Genomic DNA, 23,195 nt, shown 5'->3' on the forward strand with positions numbered 1-23,195 from the left:
GCGAGCGAGATGGCAATATGCCGCTGCGTAATGTGTGCAAATGAGTCAGACGATAGTTGGTTGCGTTTATCCAGCGATCGTTTTGTTTGTGTTTGGTCTTGTTTGGGGGTCAATTTATAGAAGCGACTGGAAATCACTTGCGTTGTATTTCGTCACGGGAAGGGAACGATGACGCATAGACGAGTGTCAACTGCGAAACTTCCCACGGAAATCACACGGAACCAGTTGCCTTACTTCCATATACTTAAATTTGTGTTAACAGATAAATATTACTTTGCATGTGGGAACTTGAGCTGCTATCAAATCGGCCGAGTGCAGGTGATATATGAGATTAGGTGGGTGTGAGTGTTGTGTGTGTGTGTGTGTGTGTGTATCAGGAAATTGTGATATGATAGAAAGGCCTCGAATCTAAAGAGGCTCTTATCATTGTGATTACGAGCGGTAATTTGAGATTTCAGCTGAAAAGTCAACAACAAATTCCATTTGATTCAATTGCAGATTGTGTCACTCGTCGTATACTTAATATTTGTGATTAATTGTAGTATACAGCTGAGATTTCAATGCATTCTATTTATGTTCTGCATGACTACAGACCGTTCGTTGTATTGCGGGGGATCCTCTGGTGGAATTATAGTTGAATGATCATCGATGTGTTGCGATATATATTAATAATAATAGAAACCAGTTTCGAAATGACACCATAACAGTTATTAAGTCTTTATTTAAATTAATTGAATAAGTATGCTTTGTATCGAGCATAACTCCTCCCATCATTTGCTTTACACATTTCTTCCTACGTTTCCAGTGTCTCTAAGATAATGCCGTGTATTTCATACAATCATCATTGCATTTGTTGCATTTGTTTTTTTTGTTATTGTTGTTTTTGTTGTTACATATTATGGCTGTTGTTGTTTAGTTGTTGTACATAGTTAACACACACCAAAATACACAAAACAGAATCGATTAGGATTGTTTAACATGCAGTTAGTACGAGAGAGTATGAGTTTAACACTTGATAAGAGTTTTACTATCTTATTCATTTACTTAGTTGTTGGGTCAGTGTTTAGTCTAAAGACATTTTTAGCTAATCTACAAACATGTATTATGCATATACATACATACATACATACATATATATTTATTGGTTTAAATATACATACTCGTATATATTTAGCAACTACTTAATCGTACATACATCAACTCTCTCTGTCTCATTATATAATTTATTACTGGGCACATATGTATAAATCTTTCTATATACATATGCATACTCGTATTCGAACCTTTAATATCTCTTAATTAATTTAGTTACAATTAGATTGCGTCATTAACTAATCTCACCGACATAAATAATACTCTTTTTTTTCGATAAAAACTTCTTGGTTTCAGTTTTTTGCAGAAAACCAATTGATCTCTTTGGGGACGGACGGCGACTTATTTGACAATTTAGATTGTTTAATTATGCTTACCAAACGACAATAACAATAGTTAACTAAATCTAGAAATTAAATTCGAATTGTATTTGTTTTTTTCTTTTTTGGGGGAGCATTCGTTGTTGCTTTTTTTCTGCTGATAATTTGATCAATTGAACTGAGCAGTTGTATTCATATATTTTTTTTAGGGATTGCTAATTCCTAGCTATTTTCGTTGCTGATCCTTGACTGACTGTTGTTGAACGCATAATAAAAAACTTTATCAAAATTGTTTAGCCATTCAAAATGAATAAATATTTACAAAAAACATTGTTTTGGTCTTAATCTCTGAACAGAGATGCGATTATTACGTTTATCATTTTTATTTTATGGACTCATGATGAGGTTGCCGTCAATTTCAAAGTTCAATAAAATATAATATTTAGATGTTACAGTTGTAAGTGTAGTTATCATATTGAACCGAGAGGAAACATTTAACGTTTTGTTCAACTACCATTTTTTTGTACAGTAAAGACATAGACTTGAAGAACTGCAGCTAATTTACATGTACATCTATTTATAATATGTGTAATTAGTTCTAGACATCAACTAACTTGTCACATTTAGATAGGTAAAGTTAATGGGAAACTCACACAAAATACAAGTACTTCTATCATATATGGATGGAGGTGCTTCAAATGAGGAAGAAGGACATGCAGAAGACAAGCAACAAAAATATAAAAGATCGATACAGAAAATCATCTGGACTAGTTTGCGGCGCTTTGATAGATAGTCTAATCTATAATATAATATCATTTTTTCTTCTTCAACACTTAGTTGTGCCAATCTAGATATATTTTTTTGTTTTTGTAAATATTTTGTAACTTTAATAGTTCATAGTTTATTTGTTTACCAGCTAAAATACATATGTATGTTTTTCTTTTTGTGCACTCCGAATGGAATAGTTATCATTAACGAACACATACACACATCAAGAGAGAGAGAGTGAGAGATAGAGTGAGTGAGTGAGTGAGATAGAGAGAGGGTTATTACACTTTAAAACGTTGTTTATTGACATTTGTTCAATAATACTTAATTCTGGTTGCTTGTCTTGCAATTCTTGATATTTAACAGTAGCGACCGTTAATACACATTGTTGTAATACAATAATTTATATATTTATGGTAATAAAAAAATCCGTGCGCCTAAAAATGCCACAAAAATACAATCAAAACATTTTGTTCTTGTTTACTAAACTACAAAAATACATCATAGTACGATAAAAATACATACATACATATACATCTAGTTAGCTATGTATATATAGTGTTTTATTATATATATATATCATATATTGGTGTAATCGGTTGCACTTAAATCAAGCCATCATCATCTTCTAGAAAAACTAACAACAATTCATCATTCTTTATGTGCTATATGTACATCATATATGTGTGTGTGTAGTGTGTGTGTGTGTGTGTGTATGATGTAAAACTATTCAAAATATATAATAATACCATTTTCATAATGCATAATTTGTTGTCATTTTGCATACATATAACGCAATGTATGTAATTCAGTCTAATTTGGGGAATTGGTCGTCGAACTTTGTCTGGGAAGAGGCAACTAAAGGAATCCCAACAACAATACAAGTCTGTCCATGTGTAAGAGTGTGTGTGTGGCTGTGTGTGTGTGTGTGTGATTGACTTATATACTACACATCTAGATCAAATGCGATTTGCGATTCGAGTGCTCAATGGCTGCAAGTAGCTCGTGCTTCTGCCGCACATAGAGACGCCCCTTCTTCCAGGGACTCTGCAGCTGCAGCGGCTTAAAGTCGTCGCGCAGGCAACGCTCTCGGGCTCCAATCACTGCGACCAGGCAGAAATTGTCCAGCATATCGGCGCTGTAGATGGGTCCCTTGCTGCCCTTCAGCACCGCTGCCATGTTGAGCTGCTTCACCACCAGATTGATGACCTCCCGTGCCGTTGTCTTTGGGGTCACATGCAGCTTGAGGCTGGTGCCGCTGGCCAAGCCCGTGTTGTAGGCGGTGTACACCTGGATGATGCCCGCACCCGTCGAGCTCTGCTCGGCATTCAGGCTGGAACAGCTGGCCGTGTCCTCTTCGCTGCTCTGATGCACCAGACTCTTGGTCGACGATGCCTTCGAGGTGCTGGCAATCGGTTCCTCGCTGCCCACGGGCTTTAGCTCTGGCTGCAGCGCAGAGAGTGAGCTCTTCAAATAGAGTCCACCTTCGCGTAGATTCGCACTCGAAGCAGCCTTCACTTTGTACTCGGCAGCAGGCTTCAAAGGTTTGTGCTCCAAGTCGGTGGCAAAGGCACCGCTGCCCGTGCGCAGCGAGACACTCGAGCCACCCAAATATGGCGCCGAGCTGGAGCTGTGCACAGTGATCAGAGGCGTGGGAATGGGACCAATGTTGGAGCTGGTGCGCTTGCGTTGCGCTGTGGCCGACGCCGGATGTCGCAGCGCCTCGGCCAAGGTGTCGTCGGAACGCGAGGGGGGCAAGGCAAAGACGCTGCTGCTGCCGTCGGAAGCCGAATCGGCGGCGGAGTAGAAACTGCGTGCTGTGTAGGCGGAGCTCACAGAGTCGCCGCTGTTTTTGCGCAACGAAATCTCAGAGCTGGTGGATGCCGCATATTCATTGCTGCTCACTTGCAGCAACTGTTGTTGCTGGTGCTGTTGTTGTTGGTGTTGCTGTTGTGGTTGCTGCTGTTGTTGTTGCTGCTGCTGATGTTGTTGCTGTTGTGTTGACTGCTTGTCGACAGCATCCACAGCCACAGGCGTTAGCACACTATGTCCCAGATTCGTCTCGGACTTTGAGTGCTCCGGCTTGCCCTGACGCTCGGCCTCATCATTCGCTCCCGGTCCCGGCCAGCTGCCACGTCCCGTCTTGTTGAACTTGGACTCGCGTAGAGGCAACTGCAGCAGCTGTTTGCCCGTTGTTTCGTCGCCACGCACATGCGCAAACTCCAGAATGTCGCGCATGGGCAGCGAGGATTGAGCATGCTTATTCCTGGCGTAGGCCACCACATCCATGAGCCAGCGAACGCTCTTCCACACCAGCGTCAAATTGGCACTCAGATCCTGCAGCGTGGCCAATCGCTCTTTGGCCGCCTGCAGCTCGCTACTGGAGAAAGCCTCGCGATGCGAATGCGTTGCCATCGCCGTGTCCAGTTCCAGAATGCACGAGAGACGCGCATACTTCTGCACAATCGCTGGCTGATAGGTGCGCAGGTGAATCATCTCGAAGGCCTGAATACTGAGGCTGGCCAGATCATCGCGCTGCAGTAGCAGCTCCGACTGTCCGGGCACTGCGCACGAAGCCTCCACCGAGGGACACACGATGAGGAAACTGATGTCCCGACTGTGTTCGATCACCTCAACATCGTAGAGACGATGTGTGGCCGCATCGGCTGGCTTGATGTTCATGCTGGCAAAGAGTCGATGCATTGCATTGCTGAGATCGATCAGAAACAAACTCTGCACCTCAGTGGCAGCATTGTTGCCATTCCCATCGCCGGGTGCACTAAAGTCCAGGCGCAAACGCATTGGATCGCTGTCACTGCGATGCAACGCCTGCCATTCCTCGGCTGTGATGTGACTGTTCTCGCGCACCTTACAATGGGGCAGCACATTGGGTGTCTTCACTGGCACCACGATCTGTATCTGATCCATTGAGGCCTGCATCTTCAGGTAACCCAAATAGAGACCCGGTTCGAGGCGTTGCAGAGCTGCCTGCTGATAATACAGCTGATCGCCAATGCTGGAGATCAACAGCTCATTGATATTGTAATCCTCGTGCAGTGCACCGAGTTTCTTCTGCAGTTTGCTAACCGGCAGCCAGCGTGAGTTGAGTATGGAAACCGTCTTCTGGCTCTTCACCGACTGCACGCAAGTCAACACCACAGTTCCTTGCGCATCGCGCAGTGGTTTGTAATACAGTTGCCCCAGATCGGTGATGCCCAGTGCGGATTGCATTTGACAGACGGCCGACAGCAGTTTGGTGCGAAAGTGCACCGGCGAGGTGAGATTGCGTTCCATATCTGAGCGCAGCGATTTCACATCCTCCCACGTGCAGGCGACCTTCATCAGCCAGTAGTAGTCGATGTGCAGCGCACTTGGATACGATTCATCGATCTCAATGACGGGCGGAAAGTCCTCGCTGGTCACCAGCACCTTGTCATCGCAGTGCACAATGCAGGCGAAGTAGATGCCGCTGTGAATCAAATATATAAAATTATTAAGTATACGCAGTGTTAATCGTTAATACTCACCGTCGCAACGTCTTTTGAAACTTGGAGGTCACCGAAAACAACTGTTTGATGGTAGTTTTCTTTTTGGGATTCCTTCGTTGCACACTGCCTGGATCCAGCGTGAGCTCGGAGACATCTGCAGGACGCGCCAACCGCACGGCGGTAAACAAATTGTCCAAAATACGTTGCCGACCAAAGAAGCGATCTTCACGGTTATCCAAATCGCGCCAGGCTAGAGATACAGATAAAAATATTCATGAATAATACGTAAAAAATTAAAGTTCAGATAAATAGATGGAAAGTTTTTATCTCATCTTGTCGGACATATAAACGTATATAGATTTTAGATTAAAGATAATGAAATAAGTGTATAAACTAGCAGCTAGCAGATAAACTTAGATGTAGAATATATTTTAGATTAAAAATAATGAAATAAGTTTATAAACTACCAACACAGACACTTTGATATGCATTTTTGTTAGATTTATAGATATATGAAAATTAAGAAGTGATAACTGAACAGATTTGAAGATAGTATAAAATTAATACTAAAATATACATAAATTGATGCGGAGCAGATAAAAATATATTCCTGCTATCTGTAAATGTGTAGAGATATTAATTTATTTTGTAACTCTTGACAGTCATCCCTCGTCACAATGACGTTGAGCAAAAAAGCAACTTTAATATAATATATCTAATAATAATTTATTATATTTAGTAAATAAGATAAAAACTTTCCATCTATTTATCTGAACTTTAATATTTACGTATTATTCATGAATATCTTTGTGACGAGGGATGACTGTCAAGAGTTACAAAATAAATAAATATCTCTACACATTTACAGATAGCAATGAAATAAATATTTCTAAAGCTATACAGATTTACAGATAGTGAAATAATATACACATGTATATGTCATAAGTAGATAAAGATATAGAAAGAAAAACACAAATAAATACAAAGACTTAACTGGAAAGATATATAAATACATTTTTTAGTTAGTTAGATTCATAGATAAAATATATTAACAAATGGATATACGTGTAGTAAGATAAAAACATATAAACATAGACTAATAGACAAAAAATGCTAGATACAGATATAACATACATATATAAATTATTATAAGATATATTAAAGTTGCTTTTTGCGCAACGTCATTGTGACGAGGGATGACTGTCAAGAGTTACAAAATAAATTAATTTCTCTACACATTTACAGATAGTCATAGATAAAAAAGAACTCAAATCGATGAGAGATAAAAAGCTAGCTACTGATAGAATCGTCAACTCACTTGAGGGCGCAACGCTTGCGGGCACAGAGTTTAGATAGTTGCCCCAGCCCTTGACATTGCCGCATGCAGCGCGGAGGAAGTAACGCCGTCCCTGAGTGAGGCCAGAGATGTTGCACTGTGCACCCATGGTACCATGGAAGCTAATCCAATCGAGCAGCTCCCGCTCGCCGACCACATTGTTGAAGTCCGCGCGTGTTGACCATTGAACTGCGGTTAACAAGCGAAACGTCAAATCAAAGCAAGCCAAAATCCCCAAACCAACCCTAGGCAACCGCAAATCTGTGGTTGACCTCAGGCATATGCACATCCGCTGGCCATGGCCATGGGAATGCGAATGCGAAAACGCATGAGAATGGGATTTGCAAGTGGTTTTACCTTTGAATTTAGTTCCGATGGCGCCCTCGAATGGTTCTAGTATTTGCAAGCTGATGGAATTGTCACCGGTGACATCGACCACCACGGAAGCAGGCGCATCTGGTGGCCTCGCCTGATCCCAGCCGAGGAGCATGCGACGCAGACCCTTCACCCGACGCTCCCAAATGCCAATCTGCTTATCCACCTCGTTGCCAGTACAACCGGTGACCGAAGAACCCGTATTGCCTGCGAAAATAGATAATTCCAATGAATATGTGCTTCAATTAGAGATGTGAAGAGGGCAAGCAGCCACAACACTCACCAATTATGATGCTGGATATCGATGGACGCGATTGGAAGACGGGTGGACACAGTCCCTCCGGTCCGCTGAGATCATGTATACGTGACTCGGCATCTTTGAGCAGACCATTCAGCTTAGTGCCAATGCTTTCCACGGAAACTACACACAGCGCAAAACAACAGCAATCGAGAGGGGATTAACAAAAGTCATCATCAATGGCTTATCATTGGACAATCAAACTCTACTCGCACACTTACACTGAGAGCCCTCGAGAGCGCCATGCTGCAAGAGCATCTTGGTCATGGAGCGATTATTGCTGAGCACCGCCACATCCAGTGCCGAGAGTCCATCCGTATTGATGCTGTGGATTACAGAGAATTTGCGTTGAATAAGTGCAGCAATTAACCAGGCACAAAACTTGCCAAGTTTGTATTAAAGCTTTTCGAGAATTAATTAGCATTACACCAATATATTTTGTTATTATACTTTAATGAAATTGAGGCAGGCTTAAATAGGAGTTAAAATTGAATAGTAAATTCATTTCATTCAGGGTTATTCACATTAAACTGCCGGAGAAATCAGCTTCACCTTATTCTATTAGATTGATATTATATGATAATATTGAAATAACATGAAGATTCATTGCATCGATAGTCTTTAATAATAGTTGACTAAATTCTCCATTGTCAATATACTTATTCTTCTTCCATATGAAGAACGATTTCTGTATCAAGAGAATTCTGTATTGGAGAAATCAACTAGAATATATTTGAAGGGACAGTACATAAACAGGAAATTTATGTAATTTTCAGACTATAGCAATAATATTCAAAATTATGGATTCCATCTCTAGACATTAGCAATGATTTCTTGAAATCTGTTTTTATTAACTTTATGGAAAAAGATATCTCTGTCCGACTTTTTAATAGATTCGATTAATCAAGAAAGAGCAAGCCTTTATGCTCAAATGATTTTCGGATACTTATCTTTATTGCTAGTTTAATTAAATCTTGAATGTATCTTTACACAAGAATATCTACAATCCCTAATATTTAAGATTGGCTTATCAAGTTCTCTATTTTAACACAATACATTTTTAAAGGCCGACATAATAAAAAAACTATAAACTTTAATCATTAACTGATTTATTACCTATTGACATCGACATCCGTGGACTCCAGTATGGTGCGTGCCTTGTCCAGATGTCCATTCTCCACGGCCGAAAAGAGCGCTATGAATACAAGAAATGTGGGTTAGATTAAGATAGATTTATGCGATTAGATTAGAATGATTAGATAAGATAGATTAATAGATTAGAGTTGAAGTTGCAGTTGCAGAGTTGAAGAGATTTTAGCGAGCAGTGCGTCGTCGTGTGCCTACCATGTAAGTGCAGATTACTTTGGGTCAGCTTATCCAGCTGTGCCTGGGCAAGCTTCAGCTGCTTTTTGGTCATTTTACTGACACGCGGATGCGGCGTATTGCCCGAGGCAATCTTGGAGCGGAGTTGCACCTGGGCAGCGGCAGAGTTTAGCTTGGAGCGCAGCTCCACAGGCTGACGATTCACCGTGAGCTGATATTGATTGTTCGAGGATGTGTTTTCATCGACAGCATCAACGGCCAGCGAATGCTCCTCCAGCAGTTCGGGCGAATGATCCTCATGCTCGTCACGCAACTTGGCATTCTTGGGCTGCGAGTGGCGGGAGATGCAGAGCTGTGGCTGCCCGGACATGGCAGTGGCAGGCGTGGCGTGTGGCGTGGAGTGATGCACCTGCTGAGGCGGCAACAGGAATTCCATCTCTCGCAGATCCTGCGAGGTGCACGAGATCGCAGTTCGCAGCTTGGCTACCGCTGCATGCTGCGACAGCTGCTCCGACCAGCGAAAGGCGCTGCTCGGTGGCGACAGCAAGGCAGCTGGATAATAGGTGGGATAGTTGTCCTGATTGTTGTTCTCCTGATACGAAGCGTTGCTTTTATCGCGCAGTCTCACAGACTCAAAGGTATCACTTTCACTATGTTTGTTGTGGGGCAGTAAGTTGTCTGAATGGCGAGGGGGGAGAGCGAATTCATTTGGTGGGAAGGGAAGAAATCATAAGTGAAAAAATGTTGTAAATAAAAAGCGCTTTTAATTAAAATGAAAGTTAAACAGAAATTATGCATAAATACTATTTACAAAGAGAGTGTAAACATAACCAACTGCCCGATGTTTGAGTATGTGTGTGTCGTTGTGTGTTGTTGTGTGTAGACGATAATTGCACACAATTGCAATTAATTAATTAATTATTAATCACAAATGCTCAACGCTATTTCGCATTTTTGCCTTTGTTTGTTTGCTTTGCGTTAAATGACCGAATGACCAAGCCAATTACCTAGATTATTTATGCACGAATATATTTTTTGAGCACAGCGTTTTGTGTTATTGTATGGGAGTGTGTTGTGAGTGGGTGTAAGTGTGTTGTGTGTGTGTTATGTGTGTGTAACATGCACTTAAGCAGCGCTTGATTAGAGATATGGCCCAACAAATAGCGAATGGATATATAAAGTGAACCCACCTAGCCGAAAAGCAAGCTATTAAGAGATGCAGTCCCTCTTTTCTATACCCATTCCGATTCCCATTCCCAACCCTCATCCAATTCCAATTCCAATGGCAACCCACATCATGCTCTTAATTAAGCGAGTAATTTGGAGGCCAGTCTTTAATTGGCCCACAAATGTGGGTGGCTCTTGCACGCTTACCATCGATTGTGGCATAGTGACTGTTGCTGCTGTTGCGCTGACTTCGACCTGGCGATGGCAACGTTGCCATCATCGTCATCGTAGCAACGGGAGGAGCAACTGAGGCAGCAGCTGACACGCTTGTTGGCGACTTGAGCTGACAGAACTTGGTGAGCTCGTTGAGCGTGTGAAACGATTTCTGGCGTATGAAAACCGCTGGAGAGCGCAGGCAGCTGCTCATCTGCAGCTTCTGCGGCGTTGAGCCACCGCTGTTGTTGCCCTTGTTGTTGCTATCGATCTGGTAGCATCTGCAACATCATAATACCATTAATGTCGCATTCGTCCCAATCCGAAAACTCCGGCAAAATGTTTACCGATTTATGTTTATGTACGAGTATTTCTGTATTGTGTGGTTTGCCTCGCTCAAATTGAATATTTAATTATGGGGATTGTTATGGGATTTCTGGCATTTAAGTATTTATCCATTTATCCATTTGACCATTTGGTCATGTAAACGTTGTAGCCCAACAACAACAACAACCTTGGCCAAAAGTGCCAAACAAATGCCATTGTTGCCGCTGATTAACCCATTTAAATGGCCAACGGGTTTTTGGGCATGCCAATCAATACTCTCATTGCATTCATAAATTGTGCAGAACTCTAGAATTTTGGTTATTCAATGCGGATTTGGCATTGACATAGAATATTAAATGAAATCAGAGAAACTTTTGGCACGTTTTCGAATAATTAATTTTGGAATTATGAAATTTCATAAAATTGTGAAACGGAAAGTGAAGATAATTTGTTAATGGATTATTATTATTTAAGAGGTAATGTATACCGAATAGATTTTATCTTTTCATTGAGTAGGATTACATCACTTAAGCGAACGCAACTTATGAAGTGAGAGAACCTTTTGCGGATAACTTCACACATAACAAAAGTAAGATCAAATCAATACTCTGCGGCCATAACTAATGCACGAAGAATAATAAAAAGAATGTATCATTTACAGGTAAGCAAGCGAAACCCTTAAGTGCGATTCTCATTTACATACATCACAATTATTGTCAACTTCATCCCTATCAAGGATACTTTGTAATTATCAGAGTTGAATCTTTCACAGCCACTTTTTGATATATGTACATACATAATGTACAAAAAAAATATATGTAAATTTATAACTTTTTATCAGAATTCTCTTTCTTCAATCGCATTACAAAGATAAGACACAATTCCCCTACATGCAAAGGCATATTAAGGCAGTTGCACTGCTTGCAAGCAGTTCAATGACACCACAGTGTGAATCCGACTGAGTTTCGGAGTCTATGACGGGATAACTTGATTGATGCTCATCAAGTTGATTGACACAGCTGATTGACCTGAATTCCAGTATTTAAATATCGCACAAAAAATGTCGTTAAAAAGCTTTTAGCCACAAACACATTAATCTATGCACTTTACTGCACAACAAAAAAATTATGCAACTGTTTGAAATGCAAATCGAATGTTTAGCTATTCAGACACCTACGACTGTTAAGATATGGCATCGGTTTCCTTATGGTGGCTGTGCGCATGCGCGTTGATCCATAGATGCCCTGCTGGGCGTGGCGTGTGATGTCTGCCAGCACTGAATCCGTTTTGTTGTTTTTCGGCGACTCAATGCACAGAGTGCGTTCCAGATCCGAGTCGAGTGTGGCCTGCGGTGCCAACTTGGGACTGCGACAGTAGCTCTCAGGTATTTGCAGCAGCTTGCATGCTTTGCGTGGCAACGAAACACCAACGGGCAGCGACGACATCAGTTGCTCAATGCCAAGTTCATGATCCGAGTGCTGCATGGCTGATTTCTTGAGCGGCACAAACTCTCCCTTCACTTTGGTTACCACGGTAACCGCATCGATGTCCTGCCACAATCGCAACGCTTTCACAACTTTCGATTTATGCAGAGCTCTTTTACTGTTGTTGCTGTTGCTGCTGGTGTTGTTGCCACTGCGACTGCGTGAATGCAAATGGGCGCGCAGCTTAAAGGGCGATTGCATCGCCAGGGCGGGGCTATGAAGTTTGCTCTTCAGACGCCGCAGGGAGGCACGCATCGAGTGTGAGCGACTCAGTGCTGGCAGCTCGTCCTCATTCTCGTTCTCTTCCTGTTCGCTGTCGTTGTTGTTATCAAGCAACTGCTGTTGTTGTTGTTGTTGTTGCTTCTCCTTGAGCTTGGCATAAGTGCTCATGGCACGGCGACGTTCCATATTTATGGCTGCGCTTTGCTACGCTTGATTGATTAATTTTTCATTAAAAAACAATGAAAATGCCTGAACACATTTTTCACATATTCTTCACTGCTTTATTTTGTTTTCGTTTTTTCCCCGTTTCACAGTTTCTCCGTTTTATGGTAGGATTTTCCGTAGTGCGCGTTGCTCTCTGACAAAATGTGAACTGAGGCAGCAGCCCGAAAGTGATTCGATTGTCAACCCCGGTAGGACCCTGAACACGCTTTCTCTCTCTCTCTCTCTGATTTTCGCTCTCCGGTTCTTCTTTCAACTTATGCATGTGCTGTACATAAATTATGCACTCATTCTACAGGGTTAGGTAGCCTCAATCTCTCTCTCCCTCTCTCAACGCTCAACGAGCAACGCTCAACTCTCAATTCAACTACCTAACCCCTAAGGAAATATCACTCGTTCCGCTCTCTCTCGCTTGAAATGGACTTGATCCCTGATTTATATAGTCAGCGTTTGCTTGTTTTCAAATTTAGCCGGCAAGTACTCGCAGTACCTGCGGCCTTTTTGTTTCACAGGAATTCCTGCTTAGTCCTTCCTCCTCCCATCTTCCGACGCGCTAAACAATTAAGGCGGCATTTCCGAAATCGTAAACCTAACAAATAAGTTGCTTGTCTGCCTGTCTGTCAGCAATGCCTTAGTCTTCGTTGTTGTTCTTGTTATTGTTGTTGTTGTAGGTGTTTTGGGGCTGTCTTCAAGTTGTGCGCTGATTTATCGAGCGTGCCGCACTCGGCACTCGGCAGAGCATTGTCATCAGCTGTATCAGCTGTGGCACTGAATTGAAAATAACAACGGACAACTGGCAATGCGCACTTGGAATTTTCAAGTGGCAACACGACGCGGCTCCGATTAGCCCAATGCGTAAAAGTGAAAGCTAATTGGAAAGAGGTTACCCTACTCTAGGGTGGCACTATTCTGCAATCAAGTTGGTAACAATTTGCACCCTGAAAATTTCCTTTTTGCTCGCATAAGTAGACTGTAGAATATTTTGCATATTTCCTAACTAATTCTGCACTGTTGTCAAGCGCATCTCTTGTTGCTCTCTGCTCTGACAGCTGTAATATGTTAATTTGGGGGGAATCATAAGTCTTGTCATTGCAATTTCTGGACGATCCCAAACCGGTTGCCGTGACATGTGGATGTCCATTCTCTTGCTAATTTTAGACATTGTCTCATCATTCGCATGCATAAATAACTAAGCAGACTTGGTAATAAATGAATGCTGTGTTTGGGCAATAATATCAACATTTAAACACAACATGTGAATAGTTATGTTTACTACGAAATCATTTCTTCATTGTTTTTCGAAAAAAAATCTACATGGTGTTTTATTTTTGTTGTTGTTGTGTTTGTGCGAGGTCAGTGCCGGCGGCTAAAAGTCCGACTCGAAATTGAAAATACAAAATATTTCGAGCTCGAAAACAAGCTTGATATTTAGTGTGACGCATTCATCGCATCGCATCGCTTGGCTAGGTCTAATAAGAGGGCAGCTCCAATTGCTGAATCACGAATTTCACACAAACACAACAAAGCAAAAGCAAAGCAACAGCAAACATAGATTATATGTGAATAAAGCCATAATTAGGGTCCCAAAGCTGACCTTCAAATCGCGTTGACAAATACAAACAGAGAGAGAGAGAGAGAGAATTGTAAATAGCATTAATTTCGAGATAATACTTACGGCTCAGCTTCGCTTCTTGGAAAACTATTTATGAGTCAAAAGTTAATCAGAACTGTGCGATTATTACAAGTCTCACACCTCATCGAAAGGTTTGAAATGAGATTTGACATTGAGCGGAACATTTAATCCAGTACAAATTCAATTAATTAGTTAATCTCGTTTGCAGCTAAGCTGCTGCCTCAGGCCACACATATTTTTTTGTCTAAGCAGCCTGTCATCACCCTAGCACGTTCCTAATAAACTCTAAGCTTTTTGACAGATATTATCTTCTCTGGGCTCGGATCGGGCAACTTGACCCCGGCACGAAAGTGAACCCAGAGACCTACTAAACTGTCAATTGCGAGCGTGCAATAAATAAAAATTACTGGTCCATAACCGTTGAAGAGATCCAAGTACTTGCTGCAAACAGCTGCAGGCAGCGTGACTAGCAGGTATCCTATAAACTGGATTCTAGAGCCTTTACGAGTATAATATTCTTTAAAATCAAATAACCATAAAAGTTATGTATGGTAATAAAATGTAAAGAAAATATTAAGACTGACGAGTAGATATCCTTCAAAACAGTGGTTGGAAAACACTTTCAAAGTTTAGTTAATTTATGATTATCCGTATAATAACAAGACATATTTTCTATTCAAATTCTTCAATCTAATTTAAGTTGTGCATGCTTTTCACACTCATTAATGCTACAGGGTATAAGTATATAGAAGAGCTGTGAGAACATTAAGCTTGCAATTGCATGATAATAAAATTTATGAAGCTACGCAGCGCTAAATTGCCATTGCCCAACATAAATCACAGCGCACTGTCGCTAGCCGAGTCAAAGGTCACATCCCAGGCGTGAGTTGGAAGCCTAGAGAGAGTGAGAAGAGAAGCATGCGCCTTCTTCAAGCGCCAAAACAACTTAATCCACTTAATAGGGGCGACACAGCAGATACTGGGCGATGAGTGCAGGTCCTGCTTGGCTGGCCACTCAGGCGTGAAAACACAGGACAACAGACGACGAGACGAGCCACCGAAAAGCACAAGGGAGCAAAAAGAGAACGGGAGACGTCAGATCGCATTAAATTATGCCGATTTTATCTTGCATTTCGTGCTGTCATAATTGTCAAATCTACCACACATTAAACCCAAGACAAGCGACGACCGACGACCACTGAGAAAGCATTTTGACTTCATTTAAATAAATTTGTCGCTTCCTCAATAAAACCAACCAAAAAGGCAAGAACTCTAAAGCACTCGGTTCACTGGCTCCACAGTCGACAGTCTTAGAGGGAGAAGGGGGCGGGAGGGATTCTCTCTGACAGTGTCGGGAAACTGAGTTTAAAGCGACGTAGCAAAAAGCATATTTTATGTCTTTGTAAAATATGAAATCGCATTATGACTGAGAGACAAGTAAAGCAGCTCTCGACTCCCCATTTTTCCCACTCCTCTTTGCATCACACTCGACTTCAGCGGAAACGCCAATTGAATTTAAGTAACCAGACATTATGGATAGATAAATAGTAGTAGAAGAAGACACACACACTCTGTGTGTGTGTGTGTGCGGATTGAATAAAGGCCAGTGATAAATCTTTTTTCGCTTGACCTTTGTCTCACAATCAGTCGGAGCATTTAATTCTCAGTTCTGTTGGTTTATTCACTTCTCTTCGCTTCGCTTTGCTCTCCTACATTCTACGTTGGCTTATTGTGCCAAATCAGAAAACAGCAAAACTAATGTATTCATATTAATCAGATATGCAAATCGCAGATGCTTTTTGCAGTCCCAAATGAAAATGTGCCACAACAAAAAAAAAACTTTGGATGTTGACAAAAGTAAACGAAGAGTAACAAGAACCGAAATTTTAATGCTCTCACAATTTAGAAGGAGAGTATTAAATGAGTTGGTGGATTCAATTAAAATTAAAGTTCATTGAATAGGCAACAAAAATATCGTAATCATTTAATAAAACAAAAATGTTTTATAAAGTTTTCATATTATTTTTAGTATTGTTTTTCAATCTAATATATGAAGTGGAAATCTAAAACTTTGTTAAATAAAATAATAATAATAATAATAATAATATCTAAAAACTTGAATAAATTGTTATGCTTCTAGGTACTGAGATAAAAATCTTGGAATATTTATCAATAATTTATTATGTATTCCTATAAACAAAATACAATATATGCAAGCCATCTTCTCCATATGTTTCTTATTTCCTGATAAGCTTTGACTACTCTCTCTGTGTTGAAATGATAATAAACATTTATTGTCAGGGTCTTCACTTCCTGTGACCGCCCCTAGAATTTTCTCAATTGTTGTTTTTTTTATTTAGCCACAATTCCTTTTGCTGCTCTGCGGGAAAACAAACACAAAACCAATAAGCCAGCGTTTAAAATTATGCAAATCGCGCCCGATTTGCACAAAGTTCCCTTTTTTTGTTGGGTGTGTGTGTGTTTGTGTTTGACGGGTCAAGGCGCAAATCTGGCTTGCATACAAAACCAAAAACCAAAAAAAAAAGGATTTCAATTTGATGTCGACTCTAATTGAAAAGTTTTGCGTGTGTGAGAGAGTGCAGATTGTGCGGGCCAACTATTAACTTGGCTATTATTACAAGCAAGAAATCTGCAGTTAAGGCTGTCAATTGGCCTTTTGTTGACTTGGGGGCCCAGGCAAGAGACCGATGCGGGTCAATTTATGAGCTAAATACAGATTTAAAGATTGATAAAAGGGAAACAATTAAGTGCAACATAAAATTGATTGGTCACTCGGGTCGAATTTCGAATGTCTGCTCGTTGGGAATATGCCCTATCTCCTTTGCTGTCCTCCAGACTGTAACTTGCATGTATTTGGGTCACAGCAGCCGTGGAATAAATGGTAATATATATAAGCTATATATGTGTGTGTGTGATCAGCCCTTTGACCTTTGTGGCTATTAAGTTCAAAAGTCGCACAAGTTTCTTTTGCTGCGATACCATTTGACATATATATGTTGTGTGTATATATCTATGACTATTGCTGTCCATTTGCATGTGAGGGTGTGTGCGTGTGTGTGTGGTTGTCAATCCGGATGTGTGGGGGAATGTGTGTGAGTATGTGTGTGTGTGTGGGGTGCCCCGCCACATGTGAACGCTACGTGCTAATGGCACTCTTTGAGGCCGACAGCGACAACGGCAACGACAACGTGACGAAATGGAACCCAAACTTCAATAGAAGAGAGAATAGAATCGAAATCACAGCAAAGAATGGCCAAGAATTGGCGTGAGGCACAATAACAACAAAGCGTTTTCATTTATATTGTTCGATTTAAAAGATTTTTGATTGATTCAAGGCGCTTATCTGCTGCTTTGTAAAACGATTTCTTCGCAGCACAACCTTTGAAATCACAGACACACACACACACACGTTAACAAATGAGGTAACCCAAGACAAGACCTTAAGGTCAGAAAGAAAAAAAAGCTGTGACGCTTCCGTTTACCAATTTGCATGGCTCGATATTTTTGATTAAAAAATTCCAGAGGCAAAGCAAATCGATGAGACTTCTTTTTGTTGTTTTCTTACTCTTAATGAAGTTAATTGCAAACAGTACTCAGAAGGTAACTTGAAACTTGAAAACAGAACAAATAAGTCATATATATAATAGTGCTGGAAAACAGCGTTTGGAATCTTGGCATTTTCTTTATTGCTCAAAGAGTTGCCCCCAAAGGTGTTATTAAGTTTTCGCTCGTTCACTCTTTCATTTGTACCATTTGCTCTCGGCTGCTGCCTTCAATTGCATTTCAAATTGTTGCTGAGATATTGGCAGAGCACAAAGCAAAATGCAATGCAGCCCACGCATGACGTTACAATTGGCTTTCCTTCGCAGCTACTTGGCATTCTTACTATTTGCAGACATTGCATAATACCTGAGTAGACAGTAAACAAACAAAAAAGTAGATACAAAAGTATCTATATGGAACGGCATGTCACAAGAAACCTGCTTATCATTAAATATTCAGGTACGAAAACTTTTTTTTTTGTTGCTTATCAGTCCGAAACTATTAAGTTCCTCTAAAGACATAAAAGTTGTTTTTCAAACTGTGCGATAAGCGATAAACAAACGCTACACAATAACTTGACAAAAACGGAACTGAACTTTAAGGTTGTGCAGAGCGCCACAACAAATTTGAGATGAATTACTTTTTAATCAAACATTTAAAACTTTTTAATAAGCAAAATAAAATCAAAATAAATATGAAAAGACGATGTGGGGGCGCACAACTTTCGCTGTGGGTCGAGATCTAAGTGCACTTAAGTACAGGTCACAAGGGAGTGCAATCTATGGGGGGTGGCAAATAGGGGAGGCGACTTCAGCTTAAAGCTTTTGCGCAAAAACTTTTTCCTCATTTTTCTTTCAAAACTAAACGAAGACGAAGTGCGCTAGGCATGCGTGCTCGACTCTTAGGTACCTTGTAAATAGTTTCGAGTACCACATTAGACAATATTGTAGTGATTTCTTTTTTAAAGGGTATATTTTAGCAACTGTTAGGGAAACTTTTTGGATTTTTGAATTTCCATTTTCTTTTAAGCAAATAGTTTCGAGCCATAAATTAGCTACTTCTTTTTTCCAGGGTATATTTCAGCTACTGTTTTGGACACTTTTTGGAATTTTGTTTTGAACAACAAGCCAAGTTGAAGCTCTGCAATTTTAATGGTCAGTTTGAGGTTCTCAACATGGCCAGCGGGTGCCAATTTTGGACTTTTAGCTGCAGCTGCCGCAAAAAGAAACAAAAACAAATACGAAAATGAAATGGAAAACAACACAAAAGACAACAGACAGTGCAGAAACAAAAACAAAAACAAATACGAAAAGAAATGCGAAACCGAAACCAAACTGAAACCTGTAAAATAACTGTGCAAAAAAAAGGCAGCAAAGACATCTCTCGACTCGGATGCGACTTTCTTGAGATGTGAATAAACTTTTGAAAGGCATCTGGAAAAGTGTCTTGCCGTAAAGTAAAAAAATGTTGCAATAGTTCAAGTTTTTCATGGCGTTGCATATTTTAGCCACAAAGTTGCAGACAGTAATATCAGTGTAAATGTGTTTGTGTTGTGGTTGTCTGTGTGTGTGTAAGTAACTCTATGTGTGTGTATGTTGTGCTTACCTGTTCATTGTGCGGCGTACTTAAAATTGCAACACAAACAACTTTAATGAAAACGACGTTGACGTTGACGACGACGACGACGTCGCGGCGGCTACAAAAACTGCGAAAACAGCAACAACAACGGAAAAAAAATAATAAGAAAAAAAGAACAACAAAAACAGAAGAAGAAAAAAAAAACAAAGTGAGCAACCCGTAAAGCTCTTTACAGCTTGTAAGCGGCGAACGGGTGTGTGCGAAAGAGATGCAGTTACTTAGGGTTGCCACTGAGACTACGACTTGCTGTAATTATGCTGCACTTTGTTGTTTTTGCTGCTGCTCTTGCTGCTTTTGCTTTTGCTGCTGTTGCTGCTGCTGCTCTGGCTGCTGTTTTGAGTCACTCTGATAGACACGTGAGTAAATTAGTTGCAGTCAAGTTGATTTCTCGCACAATAGACAAGACAAAAGCAAAAGTTCACTTTCGCTGCAGATGTTTCTGTTGCTGTTGTAGTTGCGCGTGCAAATAATAACAACAATTGGACACGCAATGCAATTACACTTAGATCTGCTGCTGCTGTTCATGCTGCTGCTTTGCTGCTACTCCTACTACATATTTTTTTTTTTTTTTTTTCTTGCTGTCTCTCTGCTGTAAATTGCTATTTTACTGGCACGTAATATTTAATTAACATTGCAGCGGCAGCAAATGCCAGTAGCAATGGCAGCAGCAGAGGCAGCTTCGTCAACAGCAGCAATTTCTTTTGCCCTGCGGCAAGTTTGTTGTCGTTGTAGTTGTTGTTGTTAATTTTCTTGTCGGTTTGCTGCTTTAACGTTTCTTTTTTAAACGAAAGCGTCGCGTTTAGTTTTTGACACTGCTCACTTCGTACTTGGCAACAACAAAAGCCACTCACTGGTGTTTCGTTCAGTTTTTTACGCTCTCGTGATCTCTCTGGCTCTTGCTCTCTTTAAACCAGCAACACACACACACATCGACACAGGTAACTCTCTCTCTGTCACTCTCACGCACACACACGCGCAGCCGCAAACAGGTAGTTGAAGAAACTCAACGAAGCAGAAACGAAACGCAGAGGGTCGCGTTTTTTACACATACTTGTAGCTTGCTTTTTCTTTTCCTTTTCGTGTTGTTTTGACTTTACAATTTCTCAATCAATTGCTGCGATCTTTGATTCTTAATCATATTTGTTATACACGTTGTTATTAGACACTGCACAATTTGATATTCGATATTTAGCAAAGATCGTTTCTTATTTGTTTATTATTTGAAAACACAACCGACGCGCAGCGCGCTGCGCTCTCAGCAAAAGTCGCTAGACAACTGAAACTGAAGTTGTTGCGGTTGCAGTGACAGCGACGACGACGACGATCGATGGCTGAGCTAAGGCAGCGCGTCAACGTCTTGAACGAAACGAAAGAGCGTAGTGGTCAGCGCTGCACAGTTAGATCAGAAGGCAGTCAAGCGCTCTCTTTTGTGTTGGCGTTAACGTTGACGGCGACGTCGACGTCTGCGTTGGCGTCTGCGTTGGCGTTGCCATTTCGTGGAATTGAGCAGCGATAAATGAGTGCTGACGATCGTATTAAGCTTTTCTTTTTTGCCGTCTATTTTTTTTTGCTATCATTGCAAAGCTTCCGATGCAGCTTCTGTAATGCTCCCAGGGGGCAGGCTGGTGGCCTTCAAATGCAACATTTTTGCGGAAGTTGGCGATAATGCAAAACCAGTTTTTTCTTTATTTTTTTTTATGGCTCTTGATATGATATTGATTTGTTAAATTATATGCAAAAAGCTGCGCCACCATTAAGTGGCAGCCAGTAAGCCTCTAGGGAAACGACTTTATGCAGCATCAGGAGCGAGAGCGAGAGCGTTAAGCGTCCATTTGAATTTCAATCAGGCCCAAAGTAAATAAACCGAGTCGCTAGAGTCGTCGATGATGATGATGATGTTGTTGCTCCGTCCCATTGAGATCTAAATAGAATCTTTTGCATCCACACAAACACACACACAGACTTATCAATATGGCACACACGACGCTGCTGCTGTTGCACGCAGTAACTAAATGTCACTCCTCCCAAGACTCGCCCCAATCCGAATCCCTTTGCTACTTACCATTAATGATTCTGGTCAGCTTATTGCGTCGCGTTGACGATGGACTCAGCATGGACTCGCGTCGGCTGCTGCTGGCGCTGCTGCTGCTGCCGTTGCCACCGTGATGATGATGATGATGCTGATGCTGATGGTGATGATGGTGGCCAGTTGCTCCTCCGATGCCCAGGTCACCATAATTGACATTCAACTGAGCGTGCAACTGCGACGAGGTGGCAGCTGCCGCTGTTGCTGCCGCAATGCTGCTGCACGTTGAATACAGGCTGCTCGCCGAGGGCCTTTTGCTGAAAGGCGTTGGTGTCGTTGTCGCTGTGCCCGTTGCTGTTCCTGCATTTCGAGGTATGTCCAACGAGGGACGAGGCAGGTCACAAAACACAATCTCGGCAAAGGAATCAATGCTAGCTGAACGTTGCAATGCGCTGCTATCCTTGCGCCTGCAACAAAACAGAAGAACAAGTCAATGAGTCAAAGAGCGAACATCGAACGTCGAACGTCGTGCGTCGCGTTGCAAGTGCTGAACAAACTTGTAAACTAACGCAATTACTTAAGCTTCACGCTGCCCTGGACATTTTAATGACCATTAACTGTCGCCAGAGTTGCCCACGTTGTCGCCACCACCAGCAGCAGCAACAGCAGCAGCAGCAGTTGCCGGCGTCGCGGTCACTGGCCGGCCTAGTTACCATTACCATTACCCATTTAACCATTACCATAATGTAGACGCTTTTTATGGCTGCGTTGCAAAGAGAAAGCCTTGGGGTTTGACTTGACTGACTTGTCTCGGTCTTGGTCTCTGCCTCAGTCTCGAGCTCCGGCTCCATGGCCAGCTGTCGCTAATGCCACGGCTAATGTGCCACCGCCCCGACAATGTTGTCATTGACATGTTCATTTTGCCCATCTCTTCTTGCCACAAGTTGCCTCTGTCTCCATCTGCCCCTTTCTCTCCACCCCTCCCTTTCTTCTCTTGGCAAAAGTTTATGACTTGCACGTCAAAGGTGTCAGCGCGTTGAAGATGGCCGCAAATTGCAATTCAGTAGCCCTCTTAATGGATTAATGCGACAGCTGTTGTGTGCATGTGTGTGTGTGTGTGTGTATTGCACTATCAGCCAAGCCAAATGAAGTGACAATATTCTCAATTAGTCGACAAACACAGAACAGTTAACCCCTTGACCTTCTAACCCCGTAGCCATAAACACAATTACTTTTATTTGCGAATGGACAACAAAATAAGATCTTTAAACAGTCATCTCTTTTATTTACTCTTTATGCCAAACAGTCTCCTTCTCTTTTTCTCTCTACTTTTGTCATTATTTCTCTCTTGTTCTCTCTCTTTCTCTCTCTATTGTACGCTTAAATTCAACTTGCAACATGCGCAACTTGTTGCTCTTATTGCAACTTAAATTGAAACTAATTGAGCTATTCTTAGCATGTCTTTCTTCATTAAACACTTTGAATTATTATAGCTTTATCTGATTTTTACAATTACATTTTATTAAGCGTACAAGGGCATCGTCAGCTTTATGATTAAACATAATAAAGTGTCTGCATATAAAAAACACATCAGCCAGCAGTCGATAATCATATTTAAACCTTTCATATATAAAATATACTTTTACATCATTTATATCGATTAATCTGATGAGCTACTGCAAATATTAAAATACCACAC

General features: G+C 41.2%; 1 protein-coding gene across 7 annotated transcripts in view; it reads right to left on the reverse strand.

Moving 5' to 3' along the window:
- Positions 1-684: 684 nt before the first annotated feature.
- Positions 685-23,195, reverse strand: part of LOC132787644 (ankyrin repeat and fibronectin type-III domain-containing protein 1) — a 38,379-nt gene continuing 15,868 nt past the window's right edge. The window contains exons 1-11 of one of the 7 annotated variants that reach the window (XM_060794833.1): positions 20,522-20,745; positions 19,438-19,537; positions 10,375-10,661; positions 9,022-9,678; positions 8,794-8,872; positions 7,899-8,002; positions 7,663-7,800; positions 7,362-7,586; positions 6,987-7,193; positions 5,708-5,918; positions 690-5,649 (exon numbers count right to left, since the gene is read on the reverse strand). In XM_060794833.1, the coding sequence (XP_060650816.1) occupies positions 3,135-5,649; positions 5,708-5,918; positions 6,987-7,193; positions 7,362-7,586; positions 7,663-7,800; positions 7,899-8,002; positions 8,794-8,872; positions 9,022-9,678; positions 10,375-10,661; positions 19,438-19,445 (4,431 nt within the window). In that variant the 5' untranslated portion in view covers positions 19,446-19,537; positions 20,522-20,745 and the 3' untranslated portion in view covers positions 690-3,134. Of the gene's footprint in view, positions 5,650-5,707; positions 5,919-6,986; positions 7,587-7,662; positions 7,801-7,898; positions 8,003-8,793; positions 8,873-9,021; positions 9,679-10,374; positions 10,662-11,884; positions 12,818-19,437; positions 19,538-20,521; positions 20,747-21,532; positions 21,964-23,195 lie in introns of those variants that run through there. The other 6 variants (XM_060794831.1, XM_060794830.1, XM_060794832.1 and 3 more) reach the window with 6 other exon arrangements.

This window comes from Drosophila nasuta, chromosome 2R (genome assembly GCF_023558535.2).
Source record: "Drosophila nasuta strain 15112-1781.00 chromosome 2R, ASM2355853v1, whole genome shotgun sequence".
NCBI classification, from domain to species: domain Eukaryota; kingdom Metazoa; phylum Arthropoda; class Insecta; order Diptera; family Drosophilidae; genus Drosophila; species Drosophila nasuta.